We start from the raw sequence: 13,463 nt of genomic DNA, 5'->3' as shown, positions 1-13,463 counted from the left end.
TTACCCACTTTTAGGAACTTGGGGTCACTATGTCTAAAAGTGACTATTATTTGAGTCTCTAAATTTTTTCAACAAGTTTGTATAATAAATAACTTATTTATTTTTTATCCATGTCAAGGAAAGTCGTCCTTCTCTGAGGACTCTTAGACTTATCCTTTTTGATCATGGTGGTGTTTTGTTTTGTTTTGTTTTTTGCTCTTCAGAGTTAATGATTTATACAAAAAGTTACAGGCAGTGCTTAGAATATAATCAATCTTCTTTTCCCTCAGGGGACTCTGAACAATCCAACCTTCTTTTCCTAGTCATAAAGGAACTCTGCAGAAAAAGGACAAACCTGAAAGAATCTTATTATTCTAAAATAAATTACACATAAACTACTACCATATTATTTCTCTAATTTAAGAGACACACAATACATATGCCCTTTTCCCTTTCTTTCTCCATGGTATGGCAGAGGAATAATTTTTTACAACCTAAGTGCAGGTGAACAGAGTAAAATAAGACTTCAGGATAAAGAACTGTTTAATCTTTTGAATAATCTTTGATATTTTAATTTTATTTTGCTAGTAGGCTTCTTTGTAAGAGCCTAACTTGAGAGTAGCCCAGACAACATAAAATTTAACAACTTCCACTTTTTCTTTGACACCACCACAGAGATACAGTAGCACATTAGTTTCTACATATTTTGGGCATTACCCACAAAACTACCTTAGATACAGATGCACAAATATGACAGATATTGGAAAGTCCTAAAATCATGTTAGGACACATTTTTTGTTTCAAAAGTAAGGCACTGCCTAAATTCTATTTTTTAAAGTATCTGTGTAAGGAAATGTGGGAACCTAGCTAACTAGTCCTTACTGGTCAACTACTAGAGGATAAAGGAGAGCAAGAATTCTTTACACTAAAACCACTTCTGATGAATTTACTCTGTAAATCTGATCATAATATACAAGCACAACAAAGTCTGCTTTTCAATATTTTAGACTGAGAGTACATTGATGCTACTAATACAGCCACACCCAACCTCACTACTTTTAAAAATGGTATATAAAAACGTATTCATATAAGCCAGGTATTGTAATTCCAGCAGCTCAGGAGGCTGAGGCAGGAGATTACAAGTTCGAGGCCAGTCTATGCAAGTTAGGTAGGCCCTAAGCAACATAGTGAGACCTTGTATCAAAAGTTGAAAAATGAAAATAAAAGTCTGTGAATATGGCTAACTGTTTGAATGCCCCTGGGTTCAATCCTTGGTTGCAAACAAACAAACAAAACACTTGACTACATACATTTTCCTCAGATTGATACATTTAAGGCAGCCTTATGTATGCACACTAAGTAACAAATAGGGAATTTTGTACGTTTATTTTTAATTGACTATTATTTCTTCTCATGCAGAGAGTTGTATTATGTTTAAAAAAGAATTTTACAGTTGAGGTGCTTTTATTTGACTGACCAAAGCCACTATTATGTAAATAATTTATTACCATAACTTTTGATTAAAAATGTTTATTTGTATACAAACATTTACATTTGTCTTTTCTGTCCCCGGGACTACTTTATATTAATCAACTGGAATAAGTATCTGAAGCAATGAGATAATGATTTTATTTCCCCAAAACTCCACATAGAGAATTTGAATTGCTCCCTATCTACATTTGTGAACTTATTAAACATATTTCAGTAGTTGTGAAAATTTTATTATGGACCCTTGGGAACAGAAATCCCACATATGACATTTACTTTCCCCTTTTGTTCCTATCTTACTATTAACTCCTTCTTCTTCCCTCAAGATTTACTGAGATTCAGGAGTAAATTTTGGAATAACATAGGAAAAAATACAAGCCTAAAATTCAGAGACCTGGGTTATATTCCACAGTTGAAGAGATGTCATGGCCAAGATAGAAATATTCTGTTTCCTCCAAGGCCTTTAAGCCTCAGCACTTTCCACTAATTTGGTCCCCTGAGTCTTAATTTATTTAGCCTATGCTGGTTCTTTTCACTCCTATTACAAACATTCAACCTCTGTTCTCTTATTGAGGAAAAACTTGATTTTGGAGTCTTACTAGATAGAAAGTTAGAAGCTTCATTAGACATTCTACATCCAGGAAAATAATACTATATTCCTATTTTCTCCTTTCTTTCCCCAATCTTACCCAGCTCCCCTGTTTTTTCCTATTACCCATCACTCTTTTCTCAAATGGGACGCCACAATTACAGGGAAAATACCTCCATCATTACCTCTACCTAAAACAAATCAACAAAAATTACCCACCAGATGTTCCTGATCATTCTAACAAGCACCTAGTACCTAACACAATGCTTAGGACATAGTAAGCATTCAATAAGTATTTTAAAGATATTTTATTATGGAAAATTTTAAACATTCAAACCAAAGTTTTTATTTAATGGATACATTTAATGTTTCCTATGCTAGAGCAGGCTAAGGTTACTTAACAAAGACCGAACTTCACTTTTCAGGCACATTATCACGAGGGAGCAACGTCACAGGAAGAAGGTGGAACAAGAAGTGGCTCTGGACTTGTGGTATTGCACTATGAAGACACAACAGTCTACTATGCCTATGGCCTCAATTAAGCTTTAGCTTCAGCTCCCACGTTAGTGACTTGCAATGTATAATGAAATACACAGTGTTAGTGCTTTATGAGCGCTCAAGTAATATTTGTTGGCTGACTTAATTGAGCTATATTTGCAAAATGGCAAGGATGTGAGGAAACTTTCCTACCTAAAAAGAAAGCATTCACAGTGCTAGACATTTGGTAGGCAAATAAACAGTATAATTTCAGCCTAAAAGGAAAAACACTCAAACCCCCATCCAATAGTGGCTAGGCAACCCAAATGTCAGCACCATGTTTCTGAAACTTAATTTAAAATATCATAAATTGTATGTCATCAACTTTGAGGACAACATTTCTTTCCTTCTTTTCTGTTGCTATTCCCTGCCCCAACTTCAAATCCAGAAAATTTAACAAATAATCCTAAATCTCACCTGTCTGGTGAGGCTTGCAAGTAAAAGCAATGTGTCAAGCAGTGATTTAAAAAGCAAAAAACATAAGGGTGATACATTAGATAGTGTTTTGAAAAGAAATTTCCATATTCAACAGTGCATTTCCAGAGTATAAACAATTTGGAATTTTTTCATGACTGTAACACTTACACCTTCATACACCTGTCCAAATCTGCTGACTACCAAGATGAAGAGGACTCCTTTAATCCCTATCAGATGCTTATTTATGATCAAGGTATATTTTAATTTTTAGAACAATAAGAAATCCAGTACCTTCTTCCTACATTTAATTGCATTCCAACTAGGTATCAGGCATATGTTATAAGTAGGCTGTAGAGCTATCTATAGATGTTTGCTATATTTCAGGTGAATTTTCCTTCACTTAAAATGGTTGCCATGAATCTTTTCCTTTTTCTGTTCTGAGTGCCTGCAAATGGCAATGTGGGAGCAGGTGATTGGTGTTAGCTGTGCAGGCAAGAAGTTATGAAGGTCAAGGTGAACTCATTCATTCTAGAAGAGCAGTTCATTGATTTACCTCACTAGCATTATGTTTTAAAAATGGTGTTAGATAACAATAACATATAATGAAGAATCCCTGCCTTTCTGATTTGTCTGCTACCTAGTTTTACCTTTGCATTGGATGTCATAGTAGTTACTGTGCAAAATATAAACTCCATCAGGTGGTGAAGTAGAAGGGAATAAAAGAAAGAACATGATGAAATATGAAAATATTTATTTTGTGAAATATGAAAATACTTCTACTAATAGCCAATAATCAACTTCTATTGTGGAAGGTGGGGAAGGGATTATCAGATTATCATTATTAGGCTGATGACAAAAAGAATAAGAATAGCTTCCATTTTACTGAGTCTCAGGCACTGTAATTTGTTTTATCCCAAATTCAGAAGAAACTCTGAAAATTATCTAGTCTAGTATATGTGTACTGCAATTGAAAAAATGAGCCCAGAAAAGTCAACAGACATGTTGAGTGTCAGTGGCAATCAGGTTACCAAGTTCAACTATGCCACCATAAAGGACTTTTGGTCTCTTTATTAATATTTTATAAAATAACTGTGGTCTCTTTGTGTACATTGCCCCTTGGGAAATTTTTTTAATTGTATCATTGAAAAATTAGTTCCACATTATTTTTGCAAAAATGACTTTACTTGCCCAAATACTAAATGTTCTACGAATTCAAATGATGCCCCATAAGCTATGAAAGTAATAGTTAATGGTGAAGAGGAAACTATATTTTCTAATTCTACTAGAGAAAAAAGGAAGAGTAGTACTTCTCTCTACTAAAAAGAAAGAGGAAAATAATCCCATAATTTCAAGTCAAATTTATATTGGCAAGAGGTGGGAGAGGGTGGGAGGATAGAAATTTAATTCGAAGAAAGAAAAGGAAGGGAAAAGGGCTATAATGTGGAGTGTGAGACTCAGTCTTCTTTGCAATGTACACAGACCTCAGCAGACAGCTGGATAATTGCCAGAGAACGAGGCCTTGGAAACAAGCTGGAAGACATTGGAGAGAGTTTAACCAAAACAAACACCAGCAGGGGATGTGGTTGGCAGCTCTGAAAAAGCAGAGGACTCTATGAGTCACTGTGACATTAATTGTGAATCATATGATGCTTCCATCTTGTTGTGCAGGTTACATATACAGCATTTGGCACTAATTTATATATAGATGTATATGTACACTATGTAATATGTACATTATAAAATATATGATTATATGTAAATTACATAGTATATAAATATATAATTATATAAACATATCTATATATAAACACATATTCACATAGACACATTTACAATATATGTGAATATTCTTTAAGTAATATTTACATATATAATATAAAATATAGGCTAGTAAAAATATAGAGTAGAAAAAAACAGCCAGATGAGGCTGAGACAGGAAGATCACACGTTCAACGCCAGCCTCAGCAATTTAGCATGGCTCTAAGCAACATAGAAAGACCCTGTCTCAAAATAAATGAGGCTCAGTGATCGAACACCTCTAGATTCAACCCCTAGTACTAAATTAAAAAAAAAAAAGAAATAAAAGCACCCAATGTCTTGATATTAAATACTTAATTCACAATTTTATCTGCATGTTTAAACATAATCATAATCAGGATGTATGTATAATAAGGAATAAATATCTTAATCATGGTTCTATATTACTATATTTTAATAAACACTGCTTTAAAGGAAAATTATATATTGACTGGGCACAAGGTAATCCATTTCCATTTGGGTTTTTTTAATCATTTTTTAAATTTGTCCTAATTACTTATACATGACAGCAGAAGGCTTTTCAACTCATTGTACACAAATGGAGCACAACTTCTCTTTTTTCTGGTTGTGCGTGATGCAGTCACACCATTTGTTTTTTTCATTTAGTGTGTTACTGAATTTTTCTTTTTTAAAATAATAGCAACTGTAATAATAGTACTGACAGCTTTTTAACATAAATTTACCATAGATCAAACATTTTATACATATTGTTTCTAAATTTTATCAAACCTTTCAAGGTAATTATTATTAGCTCCATCCATCTTATAAATAAGGAAATTTGTACTTAGAGATTAAGTAACTTGCTCAAGGTCATAAGCTCATTAATGACCAAATAAGCACTGAATGAGATCTGCCTTTGTCAAAGCAGGACCTTTTCACCACAATATGCTACCATTCTGCTGCAATGCGTATCTATATGCTTTTACTATATCTTAGATGGTTATCATAGATTTCCAAAAGTGGAATCTTTGATGTAGAGAGGATGAACATTTGAAAGTGTTTAGTATATACTCCACGTTGTTTTACATGAGGGTGGCATCAATATACAGTGACACCGTTCCCAAATTTTTTGCAGAAGAAAATTAATTTGGGATAGGAAAAAGGGGTGTCAAGTCAGTGAGTGACAGGGAGAATCTTTGTGGTGTAAATAAAGGTGAAATCAACTATTTTCTGTACACAGGTTTCTACCTTGAAAATCTGATGGTAAAGAATGTTCTCTATTTCTGAATCTGAATAGGTTCACATTAAATTCTTAGGAATTATGAATATGCACATGACCTAGCACTTGGCAAATACTTCACGAAGATTCAGTCCTAAAGAATTTACATGAATTTCTTACTTCTGATGAGGATGTGAAATCTGGAAAACATGTCCATCCTAACCTAACAACATGAAAAAGCCGAATAATTTTAAAAATCACAACTTTTCTTGAATCCAGAAAGAAGTCTCAAGGCAACCAAACTAGCCTAAGTTAAGTCTTAAGTAAGACAAGTGCCTGCAAGGAGAGATGGGACATGAGCACTAGCTCACCTGTGGCTGTAAGATGACAGGATCACCATAGAAGCAGGTATAAAGAATTCACCTATTCTTTAATGAAATGCTAAAGACCAAGTGTGGGCTTGCACGAGAGTACAGAAACCTCGGGAGCCACAAACTTAATAGAAATTTACACACACACACACACACACACACACACACACACTCACTCTGGCTTTTCTGCATGGATTTATGGAACAGACCTGGTAAAGAAAGATCACCACAGTGGGAAAGGCTAGAACGCAGTTCCTCTTCTTATAAGGAATAAAAAAATCTAAAGCTGTAGGGAAAAGACAACAAACCCTATTCTTCCAGGGTACAGAAGATCTATTGCAAATGGGGAAAGTTAAAAACATAATGTCTTTTACTTTGGGAGGAAGGAAATAATTAGTCCTGAGCCAAAATGATTAGTAGTGTGGCCTACCACTAAGGGGGTTGGGTTAACTAAGAAAGCCCCATTCCCATGACCCAGAGTCACAAGATCTGCAAGACAGGTTAATTAAGGAAAGCAGAAAATTCCTCCCTGCTTCACACCACCTGACTAACAAGCACTTAGTAAGAAACAATAGCACCATACCACTAGGAAAGGGCAAGAGCATGGAGAGAGAATCTCTTTGAGGCCCATGTGGACAGGGAAGGTCTGAAGTTGAAGGTAGATTATGTATACTGAGAAAAGACCCTCCATGAAACTCACTCACACACTAAGCACAAGGTAACAGAGGAATCTGAAACTGGTAGTAAACTGAGGGCAACCACAGCAATGACATAACCCAAACATAGTTCATTTCCTGTGGATTGACTCAACTTCAACATTAACAACTTAGTTGAACAAGTGTGCACACTTCAAGGCACAAATAATATTTACTCCAATCTATACCGATCTATATAGTATGTCTGACATTTACACAGAAATTTTGAGATGCGTAAAAGAGGGGGCAAAAGTTCACAAAACTTAACAAAACTATGATTGATACAAGGAAAGTTTTTGTGAAAAATATGGAAAACATGCGTGAACAAATAGGGGACTTCAGCAAAGATGTGAACTAAAAAATCTTAACTAGAAATACTAACAATAAAAAGAAAGTGATAGAACTGAAGAATGTCGTTTTTAGTCTTAGTAGACTTAAAAGAGCTGAGAAAGGAATCAGTGAAAGTGAAGACAGGGAAAAAAGTGATCCAAACAGAAACAAAAAACAAAAGAGAATGAAAACACCAACAGCCACACCCACCCACACATAAAAACTGAGCAACTAAGAGCTGTGGGTAATATCAAATGTACTATCACATATAAAATTGGATTTAAAAAACAGAAAGAGAACAGGGCAGAAGTAATATCTGAAGAGAAAAAGGTCAAAAATTTCCACAAAATGATGAAATATTTCAAGTCGTGTATCCAAGAAGTTCAGAGAACACTGAAGATCTCTAAATCTCATCTCTGATAAATACCCATCAAAACACACATGCACACAAAAAACAATATACAATAAATTTCAAATTTAAATTTCTGAAAAACAGTGGAAAGTCTTAAAGACTGCTAGAGAAAAAATACAAAGATGCAAATAAGAATTACAGCAAACTTCAGAAACTACATAAGTCAAATGACATTGGAATGTCACCTTTACATGCTGAAAAAAATGTCAAGCCAGACTCCTATACCCAAGTGTAAATGTCTTTCATAAATGCATGAGAAATATATATTTTCCATGCCAAGTCAGAGATTGTATTATTAGAAGCCCTGAGCTATAATAAACATTACAGGAAATTCTTTAGGTGTAAGTTCTTCATACCAGATAAAAACTTGGACCAACATAAAGAAATGAAAATTTCGGAAGTGGCTAAACTAAAAATTAATATAAAAGACTTATTTATTTTAATTGCCATCTAAATAAAATAGTAGTGTGTATAGAGGGAAAAGTAAACATAGTAAATACAGGAAAAGTGTAGTATTATTGTAGGTTTATGTGAAAGCAAAAGTATATGACAATAATAACGATACCACATCAGCTGGAATATCACACAGTGAAGTGGTTGAAACATCCCTTGAAGGTAGGCTGTCATTAAATTAATATTGCTATTAGTAGTTACATGGCTATATGTGTTTGTTTAAACTCATAGAACTTCAGTGAATGTTACCAAATATATACTATACTCAATATGTGTTAAAACAGGAAATTCTCATGCACAACTTACCTGCTTATTGTCTTGACTTCTTGGCATGGCATCACGGTTCTGATGAATAATGATGAGAAGCTATCCCCCTGTGTTGTCTAATCTTACCTTTGTTTCTTACCTTATTTTTGATATTACTTCTAATATTTGATGATAGAGAAGGGTCCAATCTTTGAGTCAAAAGAAATATTTATACACCCACACAGGCACACACACACACACACACACACACACACACACACACCCCTCTCAGGAATTAAAATACATATAAAGCCATGAAATTGTAAATGTGTCATAAAGAAGAACTACTCTTTCTGTCTATGCATAAGGTGTAATTTTCTATTAATTAGGCGGCAAAACTGATCAAGATCACATAAATTTTAACTAACTATTCAGTATAGGATGCAATTTAGATAGTATAAATAATATATTTGAATCTGAATCATATCACTGTCTATAGATTATTAGTTCCATAAATAGCTAAGGTCAAAATGGTTTAAAAATCTTTTGTTATAAAATACTGGCATTCTCTGTTCCTTATACTTGCCAAGGTTCTTTCTGCATGTAGGACCTGTCCACAGGCTATTTGTAATACTCAAATTCTCTGCTATGGTTGCTTTTTTGCAATATTTAAGAAGTGTCATCCTCTCCCAAATGAGTAGATGAGTTAGAGAAGAAGCCCTTTCTGGGAAAATGCGTTCTCAGAGGTGCAAGTCTCAGTAAGTAGAGGGTGCCACTGTCTGAATTAGAGAGCAGCCCCTTCCCCTAGGACTGCATATGTGTACACAACCCACATATACAGGGTCTGTCATGAGGATCAGCTTAGAGACAATAATTTTGTTTTGGAGGAACAGACCTGGAAAGAACATTCCATTCGTGTAGAACCTTATTCAGTGTAAAAGATTGAGAAAAATATTAATTTCTCATAATTAGAGAATGTGGGAAGAGTACTTGGAAAAACTTGTCATGAATACTGGCACTGTCCCTGTTTCCTATAATCCAAAGTGGTAGAACTTCCAATGCACTCTCAACACCATGGCAATGCTTAAGTCTTCCCCTGCCTCTACCTAGAATGCATTAACATTATCTTCCACAACAATGCCTTTTCTTGGTTACCTAGCTTATATTTATCTTTCCAGTAACAACTGTCAATTTCCAAGCGTTGGGAGATCAACATTGACACTCCAATATAAATAAAGGCCCCAGGCCCACTTCTATGCTTTTATGTTGCTAGCAATTTTCTTACATATAATATATCACAATTGAAATTACACTGTTTTTCTTTATTTTTTGTGTGTGCTTACTTATGTGGATTCCCCCAACCCCTCTACACACATACACACATACATTTCTCGATCATAAGCCTGGGAAAGGCAAGAATCTCAGTCTATTTTGTCGAGTGCTTTATCCCTGGAGGTTAATGGAGTGCCATACTTGGGACTTAATATGTAATCATTAAATGAATGCAGGATTTTTCTTGTTAGATTCTTCAGCAAACTTTATTACACACACACATATGCACACTCATGTATGCAAAGTGATAGAGAATTTTATAAAAACTTTCCTTTTTATAAAATATTCAGTTTAAAGTTGAATGTGGATAATTAGAATGACACATTCAATTATAATATAAAAAGTAATATTATTTGGGTACATCTCATTTGAATAAGTTCCCCTTTGCATTAGCAATTTTATTAATTTTCTGATAATAATTTTTAGAATATGTGTTGCATTTGTTGGTTCAAGATAGATTCACTAATCCATCCATTTTGTGAGGTAGATTCACAAATTCATCTCTTTAGTAACATTAAACAATAAGTTTTACAGATGTCATTAAGCTATCTTACTTTGATTCATCTCTCACAGTGAAATGTCATTTTACATTGTTTGACTTGCAGTGTGGGGGTTCAACTCATAATTATTTTTGTTATTAGAAAATGATGTGTAGTACATAATCTAATCTCACTTACCAAGTAGATTCTTCCATAAGTACCAAGGCCAATGGTTTTATCTAGTGAGAATATTCCAGTTGGATCCTGAAAAAGAAAAGATAGAAAAAAGATGTTAATATTCTTGAGAAAATTCCAATCTACCTAATTTATTCTTTTAAAACTTACATTTGAAGACCTAAGTGTCATTTACCAAAAAGTAGGCATGTCATAATATTTTGGATAGATACTAATCATTTATAAAAGAGAAACAGTGGCATGAGCCTTAAGTAGTTGTGTGTTTAATTATAATAAAACGTTAAATGCATACAATTATGTGAAGTTGAGGAACATTCATGATGCAATTAGAAAGGTAATTCAAAATAGAAATAAATTGACTTACTTGCTATTGAAGGAATCAGTTAGTATCCGTTTTTGAGTGCTAACCAGATAGGCAAAAAGTTTAACATATAGAAAAAGCATTAGATATTGGATCCAAAGTCTAGATGACTTATTTATATTATAACTCTTTAATAATGTTTTGTTAAGTGCATTAAAATTATACATAACATTGGTGTTCAATTGTACATAGACATATATGCATGGAATATAATTTGCTCCCCTTCAATCCCCCATTTATCATCCTCTTTTACACCCCTCCTCCCTCCCTGGATTCCCCTTCCTCTACTGCTCCTCCTTCTAGCTATTTATTGCTCTTAAATGGTCCTTTATAGATAAAGGTGAAATTAACTGTGGTATATTCATATATGTACATAGCAAAATTTTGTCAATTTCATTCCACAGTTCCTCACTTTTCCTATCCTCCCTCCTTTCCTCTACTCCACTGAGCTTTATATTCATGGAATCCCTTCCTTTTCCCCTTATTTTGCTCTAGCTTCTATACATGACAGATAACATTCTACACTTGAATTTCTGGATCTGGCTTATTTCACCTAGCATGATGCTCTATATCCATTTATTGGCTCCAGCCATAATTTCATATTTATTTATAGCTGAGTAAAACACCATTGTGTGTGTATATATCTATATCTATATCTATATCTATATCTATATCTTTATCTGTTGACAGGCACCTTGGCTATTGTGAATTTTGGTGCTTTAAAATTGATGTGCCTGTATCATTATAGTATGCTGATTTTAGATTTTTGGATATTTACCAAGAAGTGGGATAGCTGAGTCATATGGTAGTTCTATTCCTTGTGTTTTGAGGAATCTCCATATTGCTTTCCAAAGTGGTTTACTAATCTGCAGTGCCACCAACAATGTATGAGTGTACCTTTCTCCCCTCATTCTTACCAGCATTTATTATTATTTTTATTCTCAATGATTGCCATTCTAACTGCAATGAGTTGAAATCTCAATGAGGTTTGATTTACATTCCCTACAATAACTCTTAAGATAGAAATATCATATTTATATGTGAATAACAAAGCAAGATAATGACAACAAAAGAAGAGCATCTAAGAAAAATAAATATTATTGGTTTTGTTTTTAAATATTAATCTTTACATCAGCTGAATGCCTTTTTATGACACAAGTTGATATTTTCTGAGATTCAAGCTTAATATGGCATCATAGGAAACAAAACATATTCATGGACAGAATCCTAAGGCTACCCTATTCATCTTCAAGCATTATTTATTTACCTGTAAGTATAGGTATCCCTTGCTTGTTTTCCACATAACAGTGCTTTTTGAATTTTTACTTTTTGAATTCTAAGACTACCAGTCTATTTTAATATTTAAATGAGACATGAGTAGAGGCCAGTTTATACAAAGAATGGTATATCTATTATACATAGAAACATGTACATAGAAACTTTGACAAGTTCTTGGATATTCTACTTACTTAAAGAACACAAATATTTAATCCCATTAATAAACGTTTTTATCACTATGACAAAAGCAAATTAAACAGATAAACTATTGAATATATGAAACATATACAAATTAAATCGCATACTTCTTAACATTTGCCCGATGTTTGTGTCATCTAGCAAAATTGTCATAGGAAAATGACACAGCTCTGAAATTACTTCAGTCAACAAATATTCAACTGGATGGAGAGTCAGAAGATTTGAGTTTTAACCCCAGCTCTGCCATTAACTCCATCATTCTGGGTAAGTTATTTATTCTCTCTGGAATTCAGTTTCCAGTCATATAATATGAAGGTGTTGTGTTAGGTGATTTCCAAGCTCTAAAATTCTATAGGAAAAATAATCAGTTTCTACCATTCTAAAATCCAGATATTTCCACTGGATTAATATGGTAATTTTTAAAGCAGCAGCCTACTTTCTCAAAATCTTCATCAAAATTAATATCAAAATAGAGTTATGAGTATAAGCAAATAGGGAAGTATATTCCCAATGAAAATGATAAAGTTTCTTAAGATGACATTATTTAGGAATTAAGACGTAAAAATAAATTTTTATAGTGCCCTTGATATTACGCTTATCACTTTTGCTATAATTCATTGCAAGACTTACCCGTGAAAGTCAGGCAATAAAGAAATTATTAAATGACCAGCTTAGATACTTTATCACTTTAGCTTATTTTATTGAAGGACATTATTAAGGAACGTATTTTTAGACATTAGTAGTTTTGAAGAACAACCACGGTGACTTTCAGAAGATTCATACATGTTAACTGATTCCTATTGGTAAACCATTCTTTGTTATAATTAAGGCTGCACTTTAGCTGAAAAAGATACCATCTATTAGAGAATTGTGGTTTTGTGTATACAACTTTTATTTCTGAATCTCTGAGCACAGTTAAACTTCTTTAATCCCGTTTCTTGCCTTCAATAACATATGCACCTTATACTTCGATTTGTACTCGGTGTGTAATTACTTTAAAGAGAATCCAAGGAAATGTACTGTAATAATAAAATGCCTATGGATTTATAGAAGCCTTATTTTCTCCATATCTGTGTTGTCAGGAAACTGTTTCCTGTTCACAAATAACCAAACCATCTTTATTGTA

General features: G+C 33.5%; 1 protein-coding gene and 1 long non-coding RNA gene across 11 annotated transcripts in view; one reads left to right on the top strand and one right to left on the bottom strand.

Moving 5' to 3' along the window:
• Nucleotides 1–13,463, top strand: part of LOC124971982 (uncharacterized) — a 192,954-nt gene that overhangs the window by 149,182 nt on the left and 30,309 nt on the right. For 8 of the 10 annotated variants that reach the window (XR_007106413.1, XR_007106414.1, XR_007106415.1 and 5 more), the window contains one exon: nt 12,479–12,601. The exons of 1 other annotated variant lie outside the window; for it this stretch is intronic. This is a non-coding gene — a long non-coding RNA (uncharacterized LOC124971982). Of the gene's footprint in view, nt 1–2,481; nt 3,264–12,478; nt 12,602–13,463 lie in introns of those variants that run through there. One more of the 10 variants, XR_007106418.1, reaches the window with a different exon arrangement.
• The window catches only part of Nrk (Nik related kinase), a 126,288-nt gene that overhangs the window by 107,729 nt on the left and 5,096 nt on the right, over nt 1–13,463 (bottom strand). The window contains exon 2 of the mRNA XM_047536046.1: nt 10,504–10,569. Coding sequence (XP_047392002.1) covers nt 10,504–10,569 — 66 coding nt within the window. The remainder of the gene's footprint in view (nt 1–10,503; nt 10,570–13,463) is intronic.

The sequence above is a fragment of the Sciurus carolinensis genome, chromosome X (assembly GCF_902686445.1).
Source record: "Sciurus carolinensis chromosome X, mSciCar1.2, whole genome shotgun sequence".
Lineage (NCBI taxonomy): Eukaryota > Metazoa > Chordata > Mammalia > Rodentia > Sciuridae > Sciurus > Sciurus carolinensis.
Note: the sequence above shows the minus strand (reverse complement) of the source record. Positions and strands in the feature narration are given on the sequence as shown.